General features: G+C 41.4%; 1 protein-coding gene across 2 annotated transcripts; it reads left to right on the top strand.

The window, feature by feature from the left end:
* The first annotated feature begins 294 nt into the window (after positions 1–294).
* On the top strand, positions 295–26,812 carry LOC138441195 (zinc finger protein 354A). 2 transcript variants are annotated; one of them, XM_069591819.1, is made up of 6 exons: positions 413–615; positions 788–929; positions 1,625–1,712; positions 6,726–6,852; positions 7,792–7,887; positions 24,798–26,812. In XM_069591819.1, the coding sequence occupies exons 3-6, from the start codon at positions 1,680–1,682 to the stop codon at positions 26,360–26,362; spliced, it is 1,821 nt and encodes a 606-aa protein (XP_069447920.1). In that variant the 5' UTR covers positions 413–615; positions 788–929; positions 1,625–1,679; the 3' UTR covers positions 26,363–26,812. The 2 variants fall into 2 exon arrangements, with proteins under 2 accessions (XP_069447919.1, XP_069447920.1); XM_069591818.1 differs by lacking the exon at positions 788–929 and having other exon boundaries at positions 295–615.
* Positions 26,813–27,346: the final 534 nt, after the last annotated feature.

Raw genomic sequence — 27,346 nt, 5'->3', positions numbered from 1 at the left:
TAAGAGTCCTCTGGTGACTGGGAAGAGGGCTATTTGAAGAGAAGTAAAAGAGAAGAGGACCTTCCTTACTCAGGAAAACAATGGAAAGTGTAGCCTAGACATTAATTCCCTTACAGCTAATTTTGTTGAAAGACCTTAGGGGAAATAGGTTTGTTCTTGACGGTGATCTACTTGACCTGACTATCATTTACACAGTTGCAGGGCTACAAGATACTGTCCTCGATGAACGTCCGTTTCCTCCCGGAAGAACTGGGAACCCAGGAGTCAGCAGCCCACAACAAACAAGTCAGCGACGACAAACAAGGGTCTGGGTTTGGGCGAGTGAGGAGCTCAAGGAGCTCTCTCCTCGCAGACAAGCGCAGAGAACTACACGTCCCAGAATCCTTGGGTTCTCGCGTGAACTACATTTCCCAGAGGGGTATAGCGACAGTCCCTGCCCCGCCCCTCCTGTACCTACTTGGGGTGCCTGGCTTTTGCAGCTGGCTTGAGCAGCCACCCGGCCTGAGGTTGGCCCAGGTAGCACCTCGGGCGAGTCCAACCCCAAGCTGCTGTCAGGCTGTGGCAGTTCCGGAGCCTCCCGCCTGCAGCCCACGGAACCCCAGAGGCCTAGGCGAGGTGAGCGGCGGAGGGTTGGCGGGATGCGGGAGGGAAGACCCGGCCTCGGGAGGATGCGGCGTCGGGGCGCGGGACACAGGCCCAGCAGGGGCGGGCTGGGCCTTTGTGGGCGCCAGCAGGCTGTGGGCCGGGTGTCTGGGCTCTGTCCGCCTGACGCCACCGCCTCCCACAGGCGTGCCCTGAACGCCACAAGTCGGACACTTCCTCCCTTTTGGCCGGACTCAGCCATCCTCCTGCTTCCTCCAGATAGGTTCCCAGCGCGCTACCTGCCCGGCTCCTTTCGGCGTTTGAATTGCTCTGGGCCGGCAGTAAACGTGAGAAAATAATTTCCTTTCCCTACCATCGCCGCGGCTCTCCCTAGTGACAGGCTTGTTTTGCCTGAGAAGTGAATCGCCGGCTTCCCCCAGTGGCAGAATCAGGACTGGAATCCAAGTCTCTGGTTGTCTGTACCTCGTTTCTCAAGACAGCAGCCTCCTCCGCCATAGGAGAACTGATCCTTTCCCTTTCCAAAGCAGTTTTCTCTAAAAATCTGGAAATTGTTTCCTTACAAGGAGGACGACAAGTTGGGTGGGAAGACTCAAAGTGCAGAAAAGTTGTCACATATGCATGCAGGGAGTTTAGAGCAGATGCCAGCCTCCCTGGCTGTGTGGACTGGGGCAAGTTGCTCCCACTCTGCCCTCAGTTTCCTGATCTGTAAAATGGGGGCTGACAGTGTCAACCGTGCTCAGTAATGCAGGTAGTGCCTGGCACTTCATGAGGCTCAAGGAGTTGCTGCTGCTGCTGTTGATTGAGTCCTAGGACGTTTTTCACTGAGCCAGGGAAAGAGCTGGGCCTGGAACAGGATGACCCAGCCCTTCTGTCTGGTCCTGTCTATCCCTGGCTGCTTCTGACTTCCTTCTCTGAGGGCACTTGGCATCATTCTCAGGGAGTGTAAATGATTCAGAGCTGCTGATTCAGAGGGGTGGAAAAGAGAAGGGGCTTCCTCCTGGCTCGCTTTGTCTTCCCTCAGATCTGGCTTCTGGAGACTTCACCCATCCTCAGGAGACACTGGCCAGAAAGAAGACATGGCTGCTGAACAGAGGGAAGCAAGGTCTCAGGTGAGTTCATTGTCATCTCTATCTTAGGGACAGGTGGAGTTTTTTACCCTCAAAGTAAAATTCTCTATCCAATACAGTTTTCACCAGGATTTGGTGAAAGAACTCTTTCGCCAGGATTTGGCGAAAGAACTCTTACAACTGGTCCACCGTGGTGGATGATGGGTTCAGTAGAGAATATTTGCCTTCCCCCTCCCCACCCCACCCTCCCCATTCATGTCTATTGCTTCTCTTTTTTTTCCCTAATAGATGCTCTTTTAGTCATTAACCTCAATTTACTATATGATTACTGGTTTGAGAAGTAAGATACCATATGTCTTATACCACTTGGGGTCAGAACAAACATACACCCTTGGCAGAGTTCCTTTCTGACATAACTCCCTTTGCTCACTCATGTCCCCTCCCTACCCTTGGCCAGAATGCTTTTCTTTTTCTTTCCACCCCTGAGAATCCTCATACTTTCCAAGGCTTTGCCCAGTCCATAGTTTTTAGTTTTTTCTCCTTCTTAACTTTCTGGATCATGCAGCTTGTTTCCATCACTGTCTTGAAAACTGATCTTGACCTGCCATTTTCATCTTTATGCTGTGAAAATAAGAGTGGGACTCCATCCAGGTGAGCCAATGTGCAAATAAAGGATAACCATGTTGGAGGGGACATAGATGGAGTAGTCTCTTGACTCCAAGAGTAGAGAGAAGACTCCTCAGGAAGCAGCAGTGAGAGTTCCGTAGGATATTGGTAGTGGAGGGCAGGGTATACAGTGATTACTGAGTGGTTCTTTTGAACTGTATGGCCAGGTTTGTGCCCGTCTTCTCTGTTGCTGTTCATGTGCCTCAGTTTCTTCACCTGTGAAAAGAAAACAACAACCATCCTACCTCCTAGCATAGATGAGAGGATCCTGGGAGTTAGCGCATGGAAAAAGTTTTGATCAGGGCCAGGCACATAATAGATGTTCAGTATGTGATGGCTGGGAGAAGGCAATGGCAACCCACTCCAGTACTCTTGCCTGGAAAATCCCATGGATGGAAGAGCCTGGTAGGCTGCAGTCCATGGGGTCGCGAAGAGTCAGACACGACTGAGCGACTTCACGTTCACTTTTCACTTTCATGCATTGGAGAGGAAATGGCAACCCACTCCAGTGTTCTTGCCTGGAGAATCCCAGGGACTGCGGAGCCTGGTGGGCTGCCGTCTGTGGAGTCGCACAGAGTCGGACACGACTGAAATGGCTTAGCAGCAGCTGCAGCGTGTGATGGTTGTGGTGGCTGAATGATATTAATATAATATATGATACTGTTATTGTTGGTAGATAGAAATGACTGTACAATGGCCTTCCTTTACTCATCCTCATCTAACCATAGTAGGTAATGTTGCTAGGGAATATCCCAAGGGCTTTAGCTTACTCTCATTGTTTTAGCAAAGTAGAAGTTATTACCCCCATTTTACACTTGCCGCTGAGGCTCAACAAAGTCAGGTAATCTGAAATCAAACCCAGGTTCTAAGTTCATGTTGGTTTTCGTCCAGTCATTCCTCTTGTACCTCTTTTCAGAACACAGGGCAAACCTAACCCCCAAGTTACCAGATCTGTCTGCAATGGGATATTGTATATTTTCTGGACCCGTGAAATGTGGTGGTTGATATTCTGCAGCTATGGCTATGACCTGCCTTTGCACATTTGGCTTGCTTTCTCATAAGGCTTTCACATTCCATTGCAACAGAGCCAAGCAGCTCTCTTGCCCCAAATCTTCCCTGTCCCTGTGTATGAGTCCTATATGACATTTCTCCCTAACCTCACCTGCTGCCTGTACATGAATACTGCATGGCTGCTGCTGCTAAGTTGCTTCAGTAGTGTCAGATTCTGTGCGACCCCATAGCCGGCAGCCCACCAGTATCCACCGTCCCTGGGATTCTCCAGGTAAGGACACTGGAGTGGGTTGCCATTTCCTTCTCCAACGCATGAGAGTGAAAAGTGAAAGTGAAGTCGCTCAGTCATGTCCGACCCTTCAGGACTCAGTGGACTGCAGCCTACCAGGCTCCTCTGTCCATAGGGTTCTCCAGGCAGGAGTACTGGAGTGGGTTGCCATTGCCTTCTCTGTATTGCATGGACTTGTGAATAAAACTCAGTGACAGGATGTTTAAGACTAGAGAGAGAATATACTCACCAAGTGCTGGGTTAAAAGAAAATTTCAGTTACTGTCTTGTCTCTGCCATGGATAAAGTATATGCCCTGGATCTTATGTTCCTCATCTCTAAAATGAGGATTAAACTAGGAAATGGTATATAGTCTTGTCCAGCAACACTTGTTTCTTTCATTGCTCAAATTATTCATGCATTTTTCCTGTCTGCCAATTGGATTGTTATTTCTTTTGAGCACAAAGATCATTTCTTGTATCCCTCCCCTGTGCCAATAAATAATCTTATTATATGGCACTTCATGTTAATGTTAAAAAAATTCAGAAAATAAAAAATACATATATAAAAAAGAAAGTAAAATCACTCTTACCCCAACATCCCCTGGGCAAAATAATGGCCATTCCTTCAATTTTCTATGCACCTTTATTATTTTTTATGTATTTATGTATGTATGTGTGTGTGTATTTTTCTTTTCTTTGCATTGTTCACTTAAGACTTCCTTTTCTCTCCTTGCTGTTCTCTGGACTTCTGTATTCAGTTGGGTGTATTTTTCCCTTTCTCCTTTGCCTTTCACTTCTCTTCTTTTCTCAGATTTGTAAGACCTCCTCAGACAACCACTTTGCCTTCTTGCATTTCTTTTTCTTGGGGATGGTTTTGGTCACCACCTCCTGTACAGTGTTATGAACCTCCGTCCATAGGCACTTCAGGCAGTCTACCAGATCTAATCTCTTTTAATTTTTCTTTTTTTTTTAAATTAAATTTTTATTTTTACTTTATTTTACTTTACAATACTGTATTGGTTTTGCCATACATTGACATAATATATACATAAGATTAAATTTACCACTTTAACCATTTTTGAGCATATAATTCATTGGTATTAAATACATTCACATTGTTGTATTACATCATTACTGTTTATCTTCACTGTATGAATTATCTCATTTATTTCTTAACCCTGTGAGATAGGCATTGAGAGGAAGTTTTGCAGAGCGGTTAAGTATGAAGCCTTGGATGTTCCCTGGATTGAAATTCTATCTCTACCACTGACCAGCTGTGATATTGTCACTTATAATATGAAGTATATATTTGGTCTTTGTCCTTGTTTCTGGTACATAATTTCCAAAACCCTTGTGATTTCCTAAGTGATTAGTAATAAATGATTTTTATCCCTGAAATTACTTCAGAGCAATGAAGGCAAAATGGATGTGCTTTGTTATTCATAACAAGCCCTTTCATTCACACCAGAGTTAATGAGGCGACTTTTGGACCCTACCTAAAGATGGGGACTAATTGCCAGGGAACCTTGATTAAAGGGTTGGAACTTTTAGTCCTGTCCCTCTATTACCCACCCACCACCACCCTAGGAGATGAAAGTTGAATCAGTTGCTAATGGTCAATTATTTAATCAATCTTGCCTATGTAATGAACCTTCATGAAAATCCAAAAGGGTTCAGAGTTCTTCCAGGTTGGTGAACATTTAAAGAGTCAGAGAGAATGGCAAATCCATAGTGCACCCCTTCCCTGTTCATCTCTTTCATCTGCCAGTTCCTGAGTTACATTCTTTTTATCATAAACCAGTAATCTAGTAAGTAAATGTTTTCCTGAGTTCTGTGAGCCACCCTGGCAAATTAATCAAACCTTAGAAGAGGGTTGTGGAAACCTCCAATTTATAGCCAGTCAGTCAGAAACACAGGTAACAACTTGGATTTGTGATTGACACTGAAGGGGGCCAGTGTTGTGGTACTGATCCTTTAACCTGTGGAGCTGACACTATCCTCAGTGTCAGAATTGAGTATCATTGTAAGACACCCAGCTGGTGTTGCACAATTGCTCGGTGTATGGAAAACCCCCCACATCTAGTGTCAAAAGTGAAATAGTACTGTATTAAGAGTCAAAGAGACTTACAAGAGGAGTGATTTTTTTCCTTCATACCAGCTTGTGACTTGGATAAATTTCTCCTTTGCTTTCTCATGTGTAAAATGGAGACAATTTCATAGGGTTGTTGTGAAGACAAAATAAAGATTTATGCTAAAGATTAATATAAAGCTCTAAGAGTAGTACTTGGCCTGAAAAAAGCTTTCAATAAATGATAGGTGTTTCACTTTCCATTGTTACTGTCTTCAAGTTTCAGGGAGCACAAAGATAGTGCCTTAAGTTATGTAAACTAATCCCTCTCAGTGATTATTTCTGTTTCCATTTCTTTGCTGTTACTAGGACGATAATAAACATCCTTTTATGTACATTTTTGATCACTGTTCATTATCAAACAAATACAGTAATTGGAGCCTTAAAGAATATGCACATTTTAAAGCTTGTAATGTGGGTTATCAAATCGCCGTCAGAAAGATTATTCTAATTGACACCCCCACTAATGGCATTAATACCGCCACACATCTTTTGTAGTGGTTAACAGGGCCTGGTTCATACTTCACGATGCTGCTGCTAAGTCGCTTCAGTCGTGTCCGACTCTGTGCGACCCCATAGACGGCAGCCCACCAAACTTCCCTGCCCCTGGGATTCTCCAGGCAAGAACACTGGAGTGGGTTGCCATTTCCTTCTCCAATGCATGAAAGGGAAAAGTGAAAGTGAAGTCACTCAGTTGTACCCTACTCAGTGACCCCATGGACTGCAGCTTACCAGGCTCCTCTGTCCATGGATTTTCCTGGCAAGAGTACTGGAGTGGGGTGCCATTGCCTTCTCTATACTTCATGCTACTCAATATATATTTGTCATAGGTCAGTTGTTCATTAAACAAATGATCTGGAAGTTTCACAACCCAAAATAGTATAGAAGCATTTCATGGTAGCCCGTCTACTACCCACTGCCACCTTTTTCACCCTGTGTGATGGGTGGTCCTGGCTGAGCTGGGATGGCTTGTCTCTGCAGGTGTCAGTGACGTTCGAAGATGTGGCTGTGCTCTTTACACGGGATGAGTGGAGAAAGCTGGCTCCTCCTCAGAGACACTTGTACCAAGATGTGATGCTGGAGAACTATAGTAATCTTGTCTCCTTGGGTAAGGAACTGTCCCCTGTAGATACAGAATTCAAAAATCTGGATACCTCAGTACCTGATTCCCTGGATAATTGCCCTGGGTCATTTAAAAACTTTATCTGAGGTGGGTTTTTTTTTTTTTTTCTGCCTTAGCACTGTACAAACTGGATCTCCATAAATAAATCCAAAAAACTTTTTCCCCCTCATAGGCATGGAACTGCCCCATGGGTGGGACAGTCTCCAGAGCTGCACATTAGAAATTCCCTCATTGTAGGCACTTCCCTTGTTTTCCCTCTAAGACTGAGCTATGATGTGTTCGTTCATCTCTTAACAGAGCATCCCTCAACCCTCTTCTTTGACCCAACACTTGCTTTTCTCAATTCTCTTTTACAGAGGTGAGCAAACTTTTTATTTAAAGGGCCAGGGAGTAAGTATTTTAGGTTTTGTGGGCCATATATGGTCTCTGTAACATATTCTTTTTTTTTTCCAACCATTCTTTGCTCAAGAGCCATACATAAACAGATGGTAGTCTAGATTTGGCATATGAGACCCATAGTTAACTGACCGCTGCCATCTTTCAAAGGGGTCAGATAGTGTTTCTTATTTTAAACAAGCTTCTTGATATATAATCCTTTCCATAGATACCTGTTACAAATGTTAATTTAGTCTGTATATGTAACAATGCATTTAACAGTGTATGCATATTCCCTCTTGTATAGAAAACTGTTTTCCCCTATTAATCAAGGCTGCACATTTATCATGCCTCACTGACATACAACTAAATGTTGTGTTGTCCCTTGCCTTTACCGTAACATACCCCCTGCCATTGTGGGGTCACAACTTAAGCACCCCACAGAAGTTCTTTGTATCATCCTTTGAGTTTTCTACTCAGATTTCAGATTCTTCTTTGCATCAAGGCAAAATCAAGTCTTTTTATTTTCTTTTTTTGCTCTATGAGCAGGACTCCTATTTCCCAAACCCAAAGTGATCTCCCTGTTGCAGCAAGGAGAAGATCCCTGGAAGGTAGAGAAAGAAAACCTTGGAGGCTCCTCTCTAGGTGAGTGAGTGGGGATTCTCTGCAGGCAGCAGTCTGGTAAATGAGTGGGTGTGTGACTTGAAGAAGATGGTTAGGGAAGTTTTTCTGGCTTCCCAGTGCCCAAGAAGTAGAGAAGGGATGCTAAGGCCCCCATTTGCAAGCTTCCTCTTTTTTCTCTGATACTTCACAGGTGAATCTCTCAGGATCTTTTTTCTTATTCTTTCCTAGTGTTTCAAAGGAGAGCTGCATTTTCAAGTATTCATTCAGCAAGCTTAGAGTATTGAAGGAACTGCAGCAGAATCATTCTGACTGAAACCCAGGGTCATGGGAAAAGAAAGATATGAGGAAGGAAATAGATTAGAAAGCCAGGTGGGGGCCACACTATGAAGCGCTTTGGTTCAGGTCTTAGGGATGGGAGCTGTCCATGGTTGACTGGAAAAAATTCAAGGATTTTAAACCAAAAAATTATATGGTCCTTGGTATTCTAGAAAAAATGGCCTCAGTCTGAGACACTATAGATAACCTCTGGTAAAATCATACCTAAAGATGCTGAGCGCATCTACACTGAGATAACACCACAGTCATAAAGAGCGAGCTCTGGTGGAGGCAGAGCTCCAAGGCATGTAAGGGACTAAAAAGCAAATTAGGGAGCATGATTATGACATGTCACCATTTATGTCTAGAGAAACTTACATGTATGTTTGTCTGTATGCGTACTAAGTGTCTTAAGTCCTGAGAGAAAAGTCAGGGAACACCCAACCTGGTAACTAGTTCCATTTGGATTAGGATTGAGAATGGACATGATGAAAAGTGACTTTATTTACATGTAATATAATTAAAATTTTCACAGAGAATATATTAAGTCCTTGTTTTGTAATTTGAATTTAATAAGAATGGTCATTTCAGAAACATTGTTGGGCTCAGATTTGAAGTGAGGAAAAACTAGAGGTGGGAACCTTCTGGAGATTATTGCATAATGTAGGCAAGACATTACCTAGAAGGCACATGCAGTGGGTTCAGAAGGAAAAAAATAGGGGCCCCTTTTTTAACGCTATAGGACAAGTTTGGTGTGGGATGGGTTTCATTTGAGATGTGAGCAAAATACAGGTACAGATTACCGGTAAACAGCTGTAGAAGAATTTACGAGTTGGAACTGAACAGGGAGGTCAGGGAGGCGTCAGTGCGAAAGTGGCATTTGCAGCCTTGAACTGAGCAGGTAAAGGAATAGAGGAGTAGACAAGAGTCCCGGGAAACCTCAGTGTTTCTGAGATGGGTTAAGAGGGAAGAATCTGTGATTGAGCCTGAGAAGTCACCAGCAGATGGACTGCAGGACAGGCTATATCCATCCCTAAAGCCCACACACCTTTAGAACACTTTCTTCCTAAGGTGAGATCATACAAGGTGAGATCTTCTGAGGTGGAAACCATACTTGTCTTTGTTTAAATCTTTTAAACGAATCTTTTGGGAGAAATACACTGATTTTGTGGGAATTTCTGGAGACCACCACAGAGTAAACAGAGAATTCAGGCAGCAAGGAACCAGTGGAGAGTTAGGAAGGATATTGGTCCCACTGTCAGGCGTGAGCTGAGTCTGGCATGAAAGATCAGAGGAAGAAAAGGAAGAATTGTTCCCTTTCCCTTCACCTCAGGAGACTCTGATCCATGAGGAGTTCCCCTTCCTGAGTGAAGTATTAGTTGGATTAAACTTAATAGAGAGTATGACCAGAGTCCAAAGCTGTCCACAGAGACCCCAAGGCCACATAGCAGAGATCTGGAGTCCTTCTCAGGTTTGGGAGGTTGAAGGAAAACTCTGAGTGGGTGTCTGGAGGAAGTAAAGATGTCAGGGCCAACCAGTGTGTGCGTTTCTCTTGATGCAATGAACTTCCTGTCTTTGGTCAAAGGTGGCAGTCAGATGGGGTGTCCTGGGAGTGCTGGCATGTATTGTGTCCCTCCTGCACCCCTGGTGAATCACCCCCTTCCTGGGCAAAAGTACCCTCGGAACAGTTTCCTTCCAAGAGGAACTCACTTCCTTGTGAGCTCAGGTTAAGGACCTGGATGTTCTTGGAAGCACTTCGATTATTAACTAGACCAGAGCCAAAAACCAACCCTGTGACAGAAAACAACCAGTGACAGAAAAGCTTATGCTTCCAAGGTAGGACTCCTAGGATCTCTGCTGCTGCTGCTGCTGCTGCTGCTGCTGCTGCTGCTGCTGCTGCTGCTGCTGCTGCTGCTGCTGCTGCTGCTGCTGCTTATTCGCTTCAGTCATGTCTGACTGTGCGACCCCACAGACGGCAGCCCACCAGGCTCCCCCGTCCCTGGGATTCTCCAGGCAAGAACACTGGAATGGGTTGCTATTTCCTTCTCCAATGCATGAAAGTGAAGAGTGAACGTGAAGTCGCTCAGTCGTGTCCGACTCTTCATGATCCCATGAACTGCAGCCTACCAGGCTCCTCTGCCCATGGGATTTTCCAGGCAAGAGTACTGGAGTGCTTCTCCGCCTAGGATCTCTAGTTGCCTCCAAATATGTTTTTTAAAATATTATTTTCACTTCAAAACTACTCACAAATAGGAAAAACAAACAAAAAGGGAAAACAAACTGTCATCCCTGGATCCATATGTTTTATATTGAGAGATAGGAGGGAATGGCTCAAAAGGTACACATCTCATCTGAGTCTCTTACTTAAGAAGTGAGTCCAAAGTCTATAATCAGTTTTCTGAAATATTATGTATATTATATGTGTGTATATGTGTATAATAGTGGTTCAGCCACTCAGTCATATCTGACTCTTTGACTTCATGGTCTGCAGCATGCCAGGCTCCTCTGTCCTCCACTGTCTCTTAGAGTTTGTTTAAACTCATGTCCATTGAGTCAGTGATGCCATCCAGCCATCTCATCCTCTACCATCGCCTTCTCCTATGCCTTCAATCTTTTCCAGCATCAGGGTCTTTTCCATTAAGTCGGCTCTTTGCATCAGGTGGCCAAAGTATTGGAGCTTCAGTTTCAGTATCGGTCCTTCCAGTGAATATTCAGGGTTGATTTCCTTTAGGATTGACTAGTTTGATCTCCTTGCAGTCCAAGGGACTCTCAAGAGTTTTCTCCAACACCACAGTTCAAAAGCACCAATTCTTTGGCACTCAGCCTTCTTTATGATCCAACTCACATCCATACATGACTACTGGAAAAACTGTAGCTTTGACTATATGGGCTCTTTTGGAGAAAGATATCTCTTTTTTAATACACTGTCTAGATTTGTCATAGCTTTCCTTTCAGGGAGCAATCTCATTAGATTGTTGCTATAGCATGCAGTGGTGTATATATATATATATATATATACACACAGGAATAATGTGATTAAATCAACTTGAACATCTCATGAGTTTGGTTTACACCCAATGTAAAAATATTCTTTAATTCAAAAATTTAAAAACCCAGTGATGATCTGGGTAAACAATTCCCTCCAATGAGAAAGTGCTTTTCTTTGTCTTTTTCTCTTCCTCTGTGTATTTATGCAAGAATTCAGGGCAGATTGAACCTGGCCAGATGGTCAGCTGAGCAATCATTTGTGGGCTGCCTTCAGCTTGCTGAGATCTGTTGGGGCTGCATCTGCACAGAGAGTAGGGGTCTTGCTGTAGAGGATATAGCAGCAATCTAATGAAAGAGCATGCAGTGGTTTTAAACAGTGGATTCCTTACAAGGTGAAAGTGTGTTTAATATGTTTAAGTTAGTCTTGTTCTTGTCCCCTGCCCTCCCCTCCTGCCACCAACATCTTTTTTCTTTGTAACTGCTAGAATGGTCTATTTAAAATGTAGATCAGGTTATCTTACTCTTATGCCCAAAGCCTCCTGTGGCTTCTGTCACATAGACCACACTATAAAGCCCCCAGCATGGCCCTCAGAGGCCTCTGTGGTCTGGTTCTGGCTACCCTTTCACCTTCATCTCTTTCCTCTCTGCCCTTTGTTGGAGAACTCTCATCACCCTGGTCTCTTTGTAGTTTGTCAGGCAGGCCAAACAGGCTCGCACCTCAGGGCCTCTGCACTTGCTTTTTCCTCTCCTGGGCCATTTTTCTTCCTGGCAGACAGGAGTCCATATGACTCACTTCCTTGTACTATATAGGTTTCTGCTCAGTTGGCACTTGATCAATTAGTCAACAGCTCATCTGAACATGGTCTTTTATCCTCCACATTCTTTTTTCCTTCACCATACTTTATTTTCTCTGAGTACTCCTCAGTGTAAAATAGTACATATTTATTTATTATCTGCTCTTACTCTGGATTGTAAGTTCCCTTATGCTGGATTGTCTTGTTTATTTCTTTCCCATCTCCTCAGTACCTAAAGTAGTGCTTGGTTAAAGTCAGCTTCCAGTTAGTGAATGCATGAATGACTTGGGTAGGTAGTGGTGACAGAGCTAGAAAAAAGGGAACCAGTTTCAGAGGTATTTGGCAGATAAAAGCAGCAGGACTTAGAGATGGATCAGATATGGAAGAGAGAAGAGATGGAGTTGTCAAGGATGCTTTGCTTGGTTTGTGGCCTATTCTGGGATGGACAGTGATATCATTCACTGAGATAGTGGTGCTAGGAGATCAGATTTGGGAGTTAGTATAAATATGGTTTTAGATGAATTAAATTGAATCATCTTTTGGTTGATCCAGTTATTCAAGTGAAGATGTCAAATAGTCTAGTAGATTTAGAGTTCCATCCCTCATAATATACACTGAGCATTAAATGTGAAGATTCTGTCACTAAAAGCTTGAGTTTAAGTTAACCTGTAGAGTGGATTCAGGGTACAGTGAGAGCAGGAAAGAGGATAGGACTCAATCTAGAGGAAACTGGCATTTCATGGCTAGTTAGAAATGAACCTGTAGGGACGATAAAGATAAGGTGTACTATAGAAGGAAACTCAGGAGTCTAGTGTCATTGAAGGCAAGGCTCATAAAGGATGGTATCAGTAGAGGTGGGGAAAATTAAATGAATTTGAGACTTATTTAGATGTTAGAAGAAATAAGTCTTGGTAATCGATTAACTGAGGGAGAAGTATGAAGGATGCCTTTTAAAGTTTTTGATGCAGAACTGGTGCCATTTATAGAAACAACACGTGCCATTTATAGGTTATACAGGTTGGAGGGAGGGAATAGTCATAAATTCAGTTTTAGGCATGTTGAATTTGAGCTGTCTTTGAGACATCTAATTGCTGTTTTGAGTAGGATGTTGTATAATCAGGTATGGAGAGTAGAGAAGTCTTGCCTGGAATATGTCTGTAGATGAGCCTGGCCTGTGGAAAGGGTACAGGGTGAAAAGAATTGGGGGCCTAGGACTCAGCCCTGTGGAACTCCAAGGATTAAAGATCAGGTAGAAGAAAAGGAGTGCACAAAGGAGACTGAAAAGGTGCAAAGGAAACTGAGGCTGCTGGACCGTGAGGAGAATGTGGAGGCGAGCTCAGGCCGAGAACTCCGGCAGCTACCTACTGTAGCTTAGGCAAAGAACTTCTCAGTGAAAAGGAGGAGTCACTATCGGCTGCTGCTGAAACGTGAGTTAGGTGAGGACTGAAGAGCACATCTTGCTTCTTTCACATGGAGGTCATTGTTGCCTTAAAGAGAGTGGTGGTAAGAACAGAAGCCGAAAATGAGCCCATGAGAGGTGCGTGAGGAAATGAACACATGTAGGATACTATAGAAGGTGAGGTGTGATGAGGAGGCAGCAGCAGCAGCTGGCAGAGCTCTTATATGGAAATATAAATACTTATTTCTTTTTTTCTTCTGTCCACTCCAATTATATTATGCAACATACATTATTCTACCCCTTTCACTTGGTATATATTGAAGCTCTTTGCATGTCAGTTCATAGAGAGCTTTCTCACTCTAAGGAGTAGTCCTATGGTCTTTGGCTGGCTCTCTTCTAGGCAGAAGAGGTGATTTTGATTGTATGTGGCTTTGGGTAATGTTAACCCAGTTAATCCAACTATCCATCAAAGAAATCTGGTTGAATAAACTGGGTACATTCTCACCAAGAACTTCTTTGCAACTGTAAAAAGGAATGAAGGGAGATCTCTATAAATTCCATTGTGGGATGATAATATTAATAAGTGAGGAAAAGTGCAGATAGCAAAGAAAAGGAGATGCCAAAAAAGAAAAAGTGTGTATTTGCTTATATTTAAAAAAAAAAGAAAAACAAACAAAAAAGGATAAAAGCAGATGAGTAAAGAACCCAGCTGCCAGTGTAGGAGACACAAATTCCATCCCTGGGTTGGGAAGATCCCCTGGAGGAAGGCATGGCAGCCCACTCCAGTATTCTTACCTGGAGAATCCTATGGACAGAGGAGCCTGGTGAGCTACAGTTCATAGGGTTGCAAAGAGTCAGACATGACTGAAGTTACTTAGCACGCACACACGTATCAATAAAAAAGGTTATCTGTAAGGTGAAAGAAGGAAAACAAAAAAGATGAAGAGAATAAGGACAGAATTAAATAAAACTGGAAAAAGTGTTCCATAAATATTAAAAGCAAAATGAAACAAATGACCCTAATAGTATATCATGTTGTTGGTTTAGTCACATAGAGAATTATCTCAATTGCCTTTAAATCACAGCAGTTTAAATAAAGATCCTTAGTGGTTTATATCAATGTTATGATTTATAATAAAAAATATATATTTGGTGCATGAGTGCTCAGTGTATCCGAAACTTCATGGACTGCAGCCCACAATACTCCTCTGTCCATGGAATTTTCCAGGCAAGAATACTAGAGTGGGTTACTTTTTCCTACTCCAGGGGATCTCGCCGACCCAGGGATCAAGCCTGCGTCTTCTGCACTGGCAGGAGGATTCTTTACCCCTGAGCCGCCTGGGTGCAGTTCGTAAAACTGTGGGCAATCCTAGGTGATGAGAGTCCCAAAGGTGTCTTTGTTATGTTAATAATGTTTCTCTTGGACCCTACCTTAGAATGGGATTTGGTTTCCAGGACCAGTCATGTGATGAAAGGGTTGAAACTTTTGTACCACACCAGGGAGGGGAGGGGGCCTGGAGGTTGAACTAGTTGCCAGTGGCCAATGATTTAATTAATCATGCCCATGTAATAAAGCCTCCATAAAACCCCAAAAGGACAGATTCAGAAAGCTTCTGAGTTGCTGAACATGTGGAGATTTGGGGAGAGTGATTCACTTGGGGAGGGCATAGAAATTCCATGCCGTTTCCCCATACATTGCCCTGTACATCTGTTCCATCTGGTTTTTCTCAAGGTGTATCCTCTTATACTTAACTGATGATCTAGTAAGCAAAAGTGAGTTATGAGCCACTATAGCAAATTAATCAAACCTAAGACGGGGGTCGTGGGAACCTTTGGTTTATAGCCAATTGGTCAGAAGTACAGATGAGTGAAGAGGAACTAAAAAGCCTCTTGATGAAAGTGAAAGAGGAGAGTGAAAAAGTTGGCTTAAAGCTCAACATTCAGAAAACGAAGATCATGGCATCTGGTCCCATCACTTCATGGGAAAATAGATGGGGAAACAGTGGAAACAGTGCCAGCCTTTATTTTTTGGGGCTCCAAAATCACTGCAGATGGTGACTGCAGCCATGAAATTAAAAGACGCTTACTCCTTGGAAGAAAACTTATGACCAACCTAGATAGCATATTCAAAAGCAGAGACATTACTTTGCCGACTAAGGTCCGTCTAGTCAAGGCTATGGTTTTTCCAGTAGTCATGTATGGATGTGAGAGTTGGACTGTGAAGAAGGCTGAGCGCCGAAGAATTGATGCTTTTGAGCTGTGGTGTTGGAGAAGACTCTTGAGAGTCCCTTGGACTGCCAGGAGATCCAACCAGTCCATTATGAAGGAGATCAGCCCTGGGATTTCTTTGGAAGGAATGATGCTAAAGCTGAAACTCCAGTACTTTGGCCACCTTATGTGAATAATTGACTCATTGGAAAAGACTGTGATGGTCGGAGGGATTGGGGGCAGGAGGAGAAGGGCACGACAGAGGATGAGATGGCTGGATGGCATCACTGACTTGATGAATGTGAATCTGAGTGAACTCCAGGAGTTGGTGATGGACAGGGAGGCCTGGTGTGCTGCGATTTATGGGGTCACAAAGAGTCGGACACGACTGAGCGACTGAACTGAACTGACAGATGATAACCTGGGCTTGTGACAGATGTCTGAGGAGGCAGGGGGAAGTCTTATAGAACTGAGCCCATAACCTGTGGGATATGATACTATCTCTAGATTTTAGTAGGAAATGGCAACTCCAGTATTCCTGCCTGGGAAATTCCATGGACAGAGGAGCCTCCTGGGCTACAGCCCATGGGGTCACAAAGAGTTGGATATGACTGAGCATGCATACTAGGTATTATAGATAATGTTAGAGTTGAATTGTAGGACACCCAGTTGGTATCCAAGAATTGTTTGTTGATGTTTTAACCACCCCTGAGAAGCACATTGGAATTGGAGCGAAGAACATTTACCATCTTACAGGCAAAAATAACTTCAAACAATTATGTTGATTTTGGTGGATATAGTAAAAGTATGTGGTTGGGTTTACAGGTGGAATTCTTATCTTTAAAAATGTGTTCTGAAATAGTGATGAAATTATATAATAGGAACAACAATGGAAGAGATGTAAGGGAGTTATATTGGGTTGGCCAAATAGTTCATTTGAGCTTTTCCATAACATCTTACAGAAAAACCTGAGTGAACTTTTTGGTTTTCTCAGCCTGTTCCAACAAAGTACCATGATTGTGTGGCTTTAAGCAACAGAAATTTATTGTCTCACAGTTTTGTGGGACCATGCTTTCTCTGAAACTCCGGATTGGGTCCTTCCTTGCCTCTCCCTACCTTCTCATGGTGACCAGCAGTCCTTGTTCCTTGGGTTGCAGCTGGGTCACTCCAGTCATGCTTCTGTTGTTATTTGGTGTTTCCAGGGGTATCTTGACATGATCTTTCTGTGCATCCCTGTGTCCAAATTTTCCAATTATAAAGACACCAGTCATATTAGATCCCACCCTAATCACCTCATCTTAACTTGATTGAATCTGTGAAGTTACTATTACCAAATAAGGTCATATTCTGAGTTATTGGAAGTTAAGACTTCAACACATCTTTTTGGTGATACAGTTCTACCCATAACAAGGTAATAATTGTAAGAGCATTAGTAATTGTCGATGCTGGCTTGGCCATTCATTGTACAGTTCACTCTACTTTTGTACGTGTTGAACATTTTCTGTAATACAAAGCTTTAAAAATTAGAATTACAAACAATAAAATTTTTAAAACAGCATTTCTCTTTTTCATCAACATATAAACATTATGGAATACATTTTCAGATCTGTAGTCCTATCCCCATTGTGGTATTATGTATAATTCTCAGCAAATAGCTCCCTCAGTTCTCTGACTGTGGAAAGTCTTGAGACTTCAGATGCATGTGACATTTTTATAGGAATAATTTTAAATCTGACCACCTGTAGAATAAGGTAGGGAAGGATATAGGTCTGGAAAGTTGACTTGGGTTCAAAGATTTTAATGCTGCCTTTAGCCTTCACACTACCTCCATCCATCTAGCCTATGGCTAAGCCTTTAAAATCCCATTTTAGACATTTAGACATTTCTTCCCCAAACTTTTGACCACACCTGTATGCCTTCCCTGCTTGCACTCACTACTATCTGAGGGTAGTTTGGATGCTGTTCTAAGCTCACATTTGTATCCATTTCTGTCTTGTGTTTTTGTTGTATAAATTATCACATTGCAATGTGATTGCCTACTCCTTTTATGTCTCTGATGCAAAAATAGTGAACTCCTTCAAGAAGTTAACTGTTTCTTTTCATTACCAGATCTGGAATGTTTTGTGGATCATGTACCTAGGATAGAGCCTAACATATTGTAGGTGCTTTTTAAATATTTGAAGAATGAGTTAAATAAAGTACAATCAATGCTTTTTGAAATAAGAGTTCTATATAGTAAGAAGGTTAAATTTGGTAGGAAGTAATATTGGAAAGGTGAGAAACAGATCAAAGGATTGAAGGTCAATAGCAATAGTCACTTGGAGAAGGAAATGGCAACTCACTCCAGTATTCTTGCCTGGAGAATCCCAGGGACGGGGGAGCCTGGTGGGCTGCCGTCTATGGGGTTGCACAGAGTCAGACATGACTGAAGCGACTTAGCAGCAGCAGCAATAGTCCCTATAGAGTAAGAAGTTCCCGAACTTGGATGTATTAATGATGGTTGTTAGAAACATCTTAGTGATACAATTTAAGGGGATTTGATGACTGACTAAGCATGGAATACAGGAGAGAGAAGGTTCTGAGATGAAACTAAGAATTTATGGCAAAGGAGCTGAGGAGGTTATGATATAATTCAGACCTAGGAAGCACAGAAAGAAAAGTTTTAAAGGAGTGCACTGGTTTCAGATTTGGACAAACTGAATTTGAAGAAAAATACACAAATGGAAAATCTAGCAGGCAACTGGTAGTAACTCTCTAAAGTGTTTTGAGAGTCAGTATAATCATTGACATTGGAGGTATGGGAGTGGATGAAATCATGTGGGAAGAGAAGATTGAAGAGAGATGCACAGAGATTCATAAGCACCAAGGGAAGAGAATCTAGACCTAATGCCAGGTTTTAGTTGGGGTGGTAGTCATTGGCAAAATCACCTGGTCTCTAAACTTCTGACCTAAGTTATAGCCTTGTTTATGACATAGCTCAGGCCCAGGCTTGACTCTTGAGAAGAGCAGAAGTTGAATGCACTTAAGGAGACACATCTGTAGACTTTTCAGAAACTTTAAACAGATTGTAAAGAACAGTTGGGATGTCCACAATCCAGGACTCATGTCCCCTTCAGCAGGAAACATGTTTGGACTAAGGTATTGCCACTTGAAGTAGAGTGAAATGAGTTTCCCATTATTGGTATGGAACCTTGTAGCTATAATTATTTCCATTAAAAAGTTAAAACTGCCCAAATCTGTTTTTCTATTCTCCTTTAAACAAAACTTTTCAAAAGCATGTCTATACTTGATGTTTCTCCCAGTGTTTCTTTTGTGCACTCAGTGGGTCTTTATTCCTGTTCCATGAAAAGTAGTTATTAAATCCCAGATAGTCTCCATCTTGGCACAATCGGGGTTAAGTTTTTAGTTCTTAACACATACAGTCAACTAGCAATTCCAGTTCTGTTAGTAGGTGATAAGAATGCAGTCACCATATACCTTTAACTATTGCTTCACTATTATTTACCATTTTCTGTCTTGCTCACTGCACTCTAGTAGCCACACAGCCTCTTTGCTGTGTCTCAGAAGTCACCACACTTCGATATTTGCTGTTTCCTTCGCCTAGAAGCTCTTGCTTCACACATCCATATGGTTGTCATTTATTTACTTATTATTTGTCACACCTTCACACACACAGACACACACACACACACAAACAAAAATCCAAGGTATAAGCTCCTTAAAGACTGAAATTCTTAGTCATCACATTCTCTACATTCCCTAGAACTTTACCTGGCCCATAGTAGGCACTTAATAAGTATTTGGGAATGGAAAGGATGTCTCCAGCATATGAAAAGATAACACATACACACACGAAAAAAAAATGTAGGGCTCCAGAAATTGCATGTAGTTCAGCATACCTGGCAAGAAGCCAGGGGAAGGAGATGAGTTCCAGCCTGAACAAAGGTTAGATCATGACAAATTTTGTTCACCATGTTAAGTAGTCTGTATCTTATAAGTTGAAGATAAGTTGGAAGATCTTAAGGAAATTTGCAGCATGGTAAAATGTGAATTTTAGAAAGATTACTCTGTTACAATGTGGAGACTGAATTGGCAGAGAGCAAGACTATACAAAAAAATCTTCATGACCCAGATAACCATGATGCTATAACCATTCACCTAGAGCCAGACATCCTGGAATGAGTTCTCAAGTGGGCCTTAGGAAGCATCACTACAAACAAAGCTAGTGGATGTGATGGAATCCTAGTTGAGCTATTTCAAATCCTAAAAGATGATGCTGTGAAAGTGCTGCACTCAATATGCCAGCAAATGCAGAAAACTCAGCAGTGGCCAACAAATGTGGAAAACTCAACAGTGGCCAGAGGACTGGAAAAGGGCAGTTTTCATTCCAATCCCTAAGAATGGCAGTGCCAAAGAATGTTCACACTACCACACAATTACACTCATTTCACACACCAGCAAAATAATGCTCAAAATTCTCCAAGCCAGGCTTCAGCAGTATGTAAACCATGAACTTCCAGATGTTCAAGCTGGATTTTAGAAAAGGCAGAGAAACAAGAGATCAAATTGTCAACATCCACTGGATCATCGATAAAGCAAGAGAGTTCCAGGAAAAGCACCTACTTCTTCTTTATTTACTACGTCAAAGCCTTTGTGTAGGTCACAACAAACTGTGGAAAATTCTCCAAGAGATGGGAATACCAGACCGCCTTATCTGCCTCCTGAAAAATCTGTATGCAGGTCAAGAAGCAACAATTAGAACCGGACATGAAACAATGGACTGGTTCCAAATTGGGAAAGGAGTATGTCAAGGCTGTATATTGTCACCCTGCTTATTTAACTTACATGCAGAGTACATCATGCAAAATGCTGGGCTGGATGAAGCACAATCTGAAGTCAAGATTGCCAGGAGAAATATCAATAACCTCAAATAGATGACACCACTCTTATGGCAGAAAGTGAAGAAGAATGAAAGTGAAAGGAGAATGAAAAAGTTGGCTTAAAATTCAGCATTCTAAAAACCAAGGTCATGGCATCCAGTCCCATCACTTCATGGCAAATAGATGGGGAAACAATCGAAACAGTGAGAGACTTCATTTTGGGGGGCTCCAAAATCACTGTAGATGGTGCCTGCAGCCATGAAATTAAAAGATGCTTGCTTCTTCGAGAAAAAGCTGTTACCAACCTAGACAGCATGTTAAAAAGCAGAGACTTTTGCTGACAAAGGTCTGTCTAGTCAAAGCTATGGGTTTTCCGGTAGTCATATATGGATGTGAGAGTTGGACTATAAAGAAGGCTGAGCACCGAAGAATTGATGCTTTTGAACTATGGTGTTGGAGAAGACTCTTGAGAATCCCTTGGATTGCAAGGAGATCCAACCAGTCTATCCTAAATAAAATCAACCTTGAATATTCATTGGAAGGACTGATGCGGAAGCTGAAACTCCAATACTTTGGCCACCTGATGTGAAGAACTGACTCATTAGAAAAGACCCTAATGCTGGGAAAGATTGAAGGCAGAGGAGAAGGGGATGACAGAGGATGAGACAGGTGGATGGCATCACCAACTCGATGGACATGAGTTTGAGCGAGTTCCAGGAGTTGGTGATGGACAGGGTAGCCTGGCATGCTGCAGTCCACAGAGTCGCAAAGAGTCGGACACGACTGAGCAACTGAACTGACTGAAGTCTAGAAGTGGTGTTGGTTGTTGTTAAGTTGACCAATCATGTCTAACTCTTTTGCAACCCCCATGGACTGTAGCCTGCCAAGATCCTCTGTCCAAGGGATTTCCCAGGCAAGAATACTGAAGTGGGTTGCCATTTCCTTCTCCAGAGGATCTTCCCAACCCAGGGATTGAACCCGTATCTCCTGTATTGGCAGGCAGACTCTTTATCACTGAGCCACCAGAATTAGGATACTATGGTAGAAACATTAAAGCATGAGAAGCAGGGTACCATTTAGGTACCCAACTCCAGTGCTCAAGAGCTCTAGTAAACTTGTTGGTCATAAAACAGCAGTCTTTACATACAGACCTATATAAAGGTATAGGTCTCTAACTAAGGCAGGGTCTCTAACTTTACATTATAAATGACAATCCACAATTTTGGAATTTTTCTGTCTTTTTCCCAGCACATATAGCCTGCAACCAACAGGCAAAGTACTCCAGTTTTATAACTGCCTCCCACTCTTCTACCCAAATAATGTTATTGAAAGTTGATATTTAGCAAGATTTAGATGGACAAGGAATTTGGAGGGTATGAACAGAAAATTTAAAAAAAAACAAAACAAAACAAAAAAAACCTCTTCTTTCCATAACAGTAAATAGGAAAGATGAGAGAGATTTTGAAAGAGCAGAAAGATTTTGTGATTGGCTAAGTGAAAAGAAGCTATTATTACACTAAATATACACTGTGGGCTTTTCCAGAAGATGTGATCCCTGATTGAATGAATGATTTATTGATACTTAGTTGTTGCTGTTTTTTAATGAGTGCTATTCTCACTTGCCCTGCATGGCAAATACCAGTGCCTTGGAAAAGAGGAAAAGAAATAGTAAAGACGGGTGCATATAAAATTAGTCAAAGATAATGTGTAGAGTGAAGGGAAAAAAATCCCAAACTCTAGAGAAAGCAATTTTTAAAGGGGGAATAGAAGAAGTTACCCATGAAGGAAACTGAGAAGTTGACTCTAGTAGAAGAAAAGAGAAAAGTAGAATATATTATGTTCACCAAGCAGAGACAATCTGTACACAGATTGTGAATGTCAAGTAGAAATGTCAAAATACAGTAAGATGCAGAGGAACCCTTGAAATGGTTACTCTAACCCAGGAGAAAATAAATAACTATATGTATACCTGTTCCCCTGGCAAAATTTAATATTCAGTTAGTTGCATCCTTACCCAGTTAAAGTTTATTTAACTTAATTCTGTTCTTTACCATGTTATCATGTTAGCCCTTTTTACCTTTTTTATATTTGATCTTTGACTCTTTTGTATGTTGCTTGCATAACCTCTCTTGCTTGATTCATTAGCAAGGTTACTTTTCTATCTTGCAGCCTTTAGTTTCATGCCTTCCTGTTGTTACCTCAGTTCAGTTCAGTTCAGTCGCTCAGTCGTGTCTGACTCTTTGCAACCCCATGAATCACAGCACACCAGGCCTCCCTGTCCATCACCAACTCCTGGAGATCACTCAGACTCAATGTCCATCGAGTCAGTGATGCCATCCAGCCATCTCATCCTCTGTCGTCCCCTTCTTCTGCCCCCAGTCCCTCCCAGCATCAGAGTCTTTTCCAGTGAGTCAACTCTTTGCATGAGGTGGCCAAAGTATTGGAGTTTCAGCTTCAGCATCATTCCCTCCAAAGAAATCCCAGGGCCGATCTCCTTCAGTTCAGTTCAGTCGCTCAGTCGTGTCTGACTCTTTGCAACCCCATGAATCGCAGCACGCCAGACCTCGCTGTCCATCACCAACTCCCGGAGTTCACTCAGACTCACGTCCATCAAGTCAGTGAGGCCATCCAGCCATCTCATCCTCTGTCGTCCCCTTCTCCTCCTGCCCTCAATCCCTCCCAGCATCAGTCTTTTCCAATGAGTCAACTCTTCGCATGAGGTGGCCAAAGTACTGGAGTTTCAGCTTTAGCATCATTCCTTCCAAAGAAATCCCAGGGTTGATCTCCTTCAGAATGGACTGGTTGGATCTCCAAGGGACTCTCAAGAGTCTTCTCCAACACCAGAGTTCAAAAGCATCAATTCTTAGATTGATCTAATTCCTTCCTGTTTGAAGTGCCTCTGAAACCCTCTCATTGCTTCTGTATGTACTGTCCTGGAGGCAACTGCTATAAGTGTTTGAATCGTGTGTATGTGTGTGAAATTAATATATAAGTTATTGAAAGTATTTGACATTGTTCAAAAATTTATATATAAATTGTTGAGAAAGATTAATAGAACATTTTGTATATAATTCAGATGCCATTAGGAGGATCTGTAGGTTAAAAGGGCATGCTAATCTGCTTGCAAAGAATACTTAGGATAGAAAAGGAAAGTGAAATATATTTAGATATAGGTAGATAAATAGGTATAATTACATGTATAGAATATATATATATATATATATGTACTGTGGTGAGTGCCTATAATAAGAGGAATGGACTGTGTAAACTCACAGTACCCCTGTGTTTACTATTTACAATAGCTCGGACATGGAAGCAACCTAGATGTCTATCGACAGATGAATGGATAAAGAAGTTGTGGTACATATACATAATGAAATACTGCTCAGCCATAAAAGGAATGCATTTGAGTCTGTTCTTATGAGGTGGATGAACCTAGAGCCTATAATACAGAATGAAGTAAATCTGAAAGGAAAAACAAATTTCATATATTAATGCATATATATGGAATCTAGAAAAATGGTACTAATGAACCTATTTTCAAGGCAAGAAGAGAGATGCAGACATAGAGAACAGACTTTGGACACAGCAAGGGAAGGAGAAGGTGGGACAAATTGAGAGAGTAGCATTAATGTATGTAGATTACCATGTGTAAAATAGCCAGTGGGAAGTTGCTATAGGCACAGGGAGCTCAACCTGGTGCTCTGACAACCTAGAGAAGTGGGATGTGGTGGGGGTTGGGGAAGGGGTTCAAGAGGGAGGGGACATGTGGATACTTATGGCTGATTCATGTTGTTGTATGACAGAAGCCAACACTATTGTAAAGCAGTTATCCTCCAATTAAAAATAATACTGTTATTTTCTACAAAACAATTAAAAACACTCAGTTAACTTTTGAATGGATTCTGACTGATACAAAGGAATTTGGCATGAGGGAAAAGGGATGAAGACTTTCCAGATTATGAATGATTATACAAATAAGAGAAATCTCATGAAGATAATTTAAAATTCTGTCATGGGCTTTGGACTCTGATCCCAGACTGCCTTTTCCAATTTATGGCTCCCCTTTTAATCCTTCTTCTCCATTTTTCCATTAACTGATTCTCCTGGTCACTCTTACACTCACCCTCTTTAAATGGGTTTGTTTAGTATTTTCTCCACCCTCTTGTTTTCAGCTTCTATTGGCTTATTTCTCTGTACTGCTTAATTAAATCTCCTAAGTTTTTCTTATTATCTTTTGGCCAGATATTGAGACCTTATTTGAATACCATCAATATTCAGTCTATACATTTAGTAGCCAAATGATGTATCACATGAAACATTTTCAGTTTTTTCTCTCCTCTCCAGGATGGAAGAACAGTTATAAAACCACAAAGTCAACTCAAACACAAGGTCATTCATTTCAGGAACTGATAATGAAAAGATCCAAAAGGAGTGGACCCTGGGACTTCAAATCAGAAAAACCCTGCAGATATGAAGGCAGATTAGAGAAAAAGCAGGAGAAAAAAGAAAGTGTGCAGATAGTTTCAGTCACTCACAAGAAAATCCTCACTATAGAGAGAAAACATAAAAATACTCAATTTGGGCAAAACTTGAGCCCAAAGTCAGTCTTTTTTAGGCAACAGGTAATCCCAAGAGAAAAAGCCCCACCAAAACGTGAAATACAAGGAAACAGCTTCAAACAAAATTTCAGTTTATTTAATCAACAAAAAACCAACACAGCTGGGAAACGTTATAAATGTAGTATGTGTGAGAAAACTTTCATAAATACTTCATCCCTTCGTAAACATGAAAAAAACCACAGTGGAGAGAAATTATTTAAATGTAAAGACTGTTCAAAAGCCTTTAATCAAAGTTCAGCACTTATTCAACATCAAATAACTCATACTGGAGAGAAACCCTATATATGTAAAGAATGTGGGAAAGCCTTCACTCTCAGTACATCCCTTTATAAACACTTAAGAACACATACTGTGGAGAAATCCTATAGGTGTAAAGAATGTGGTAAATCCTTCAGCAGAAGATCAGGCCTTTTTATACATCAAAAAATCCATGCTGGAGAAAACCCCTATAAATATAATCCAGGTAGGAAAGCATCTAGTTGCAGTACATCCCTTTCTGGATGTCAGAGGATTCATTCCAGAAAAAAGTCCTACTTATGTAATGAATGTGGTAATACCTTTAAGTCTAGTTCATCCCTTCGTTATCATCAGAGAATTCACACAGGAGAGAAACCTTTTAAATGTAGTGAGTGTGGGAGAGCCTTCAGTCAGAGTGCATCTCTTATTCAACATGAAAGAATTCACACTGGAGAAAAGCCTTACAGATGTAATGAATGTGGAAAAGGCTTCACTTCTATTTCACGACTTAATAGACACCGAATAATTCATACTGGTGAGAAGTTTTATAATTGTAATGAATGTGGTAAAGCCTTAAGTTCCCACTCAACACTTATTATTCATGAAAGAATTCATACTGGAGAGAAACCATGTAAATGTAAAGTGTGTGGGAAAGCCTTCAGACAAAGTTCAGCTCTCATTCAACATCAGAGAATGCACACTGGAGAAAGACCCTATAAATGCAACGAGTGTGGAAAAACATTCAGATGTAACTCATCCCTTAGTAATCATCAGAGAATTCACACTGGAGAGAAACCATATCGATGTGAAGAATGTGGGATATCTTTTGGCCAAAGTTCAGCTCTTATTCAACATCGGCGGATTCATACAGGAGAGAAACCCTTCAAATGTAATACATGTGGGAAAACTTTTAGACAAAGCTCATCACGTATTGCCCATCAGAGAATTCATACTGGAGAGAAACCCTATGAATGTAATACATGCGGGAAACTTTTCAATCACAGGTCATCTCTTACTAATCATTATAAAATTCATATTGAAGAGAACCCCTAGGAAGTAGAGTTGCATGTTTCTAAAACCAAAGCTTACCAGAATACATGAGAGTGATATAATAAATGTAATGGATATGAAAAACCTTTCTATAGTTTAGTCCTCATCCGATAATAAGTCCTAAGGACAAACCTATGAAATGCATAATGAGGAAGCCTGTCAGACAGTTTGTAATAACCTAAAATGAAGAATCCCTGACTGGAGACATTGACTTTGGGCATTTGTAAAATAATTGTTTTCTTTCTACAGCAGTGTAGTCTGTCTGTCATATGTAATTGTTATAAGCATCTAGGTGATGAGGGGAGGTGTGCACTCGATTTCCCATGGAAATAAATAAAATGTTAATGCTTTTTTAAATAACTGACATTGTAATAGCATATAACAGATGTGGTTAAAGAAATTATACTTTTTTTAGAAAAAAGGACCAAATAAAAGATAAAAATAAACTGTAAACTACCTCTCAATTTCTGGGGTTTGTCCTTCTCCTGACTTGCTGTCAAACTTTGTGCATGGATTTCATTTAAAAATAGAAATAAAAGTCTGTTCTCTTCTTCCTTTGTTCTTCTAATAATTGCTATAAACTGCAAATTTTCTACCCAGAATTTTTTCTTTTTTTGCTCTGAATTAATTTATTGTGAAATAATACTTTAGTACTTGCTAAATACTGTGAGCTGTCATCTTAGGGATATTAAATGGAAAAATAAGCAGTTTTCAAAGCTATTTACAGTATTTAATACAGTATTGAAAGTTATTAAATGTTTAATATATATGTATTTAATAATATAGATTCTAATTTCACACCAGAAGGGGCTGTCAAAGGTAGTTTAATGAATCTAGCATATGTGCCAAAATGTTGAAAGGTACATTGATCATGTCATAAAATAGAGGATGTTTTTCCTTCTTGATGTTCTTTAGTGTCAAAACAATTTCAGGAAAACAAAAGGAATAATTATAAACAACTCAGTGGTTGGTTTTTCTCCTAGCCTT

The sequence above is a fragment of the Ovis canadensis genome, chromosome 5 (assembly GCF_042477335.2).
Source record: "Ovis canadensis isolate MfBH-ARS-UI-01 breed Bighorn chromosome 5, ARS-UI_OviCan_v2, whole genome shotgun sequence".
Taxonomy (NCBI): Eukaryota; Metazoa; Chordata; class Mammalia; order Artiodactyla; family Bovidae; genus Ovis; species Ovis canadensis.
The sequence above is the reverse complement of the archived record's forward strand: the minus strand, read 5'-3'. Positions and strand labels throughout refer to the sequence as shown.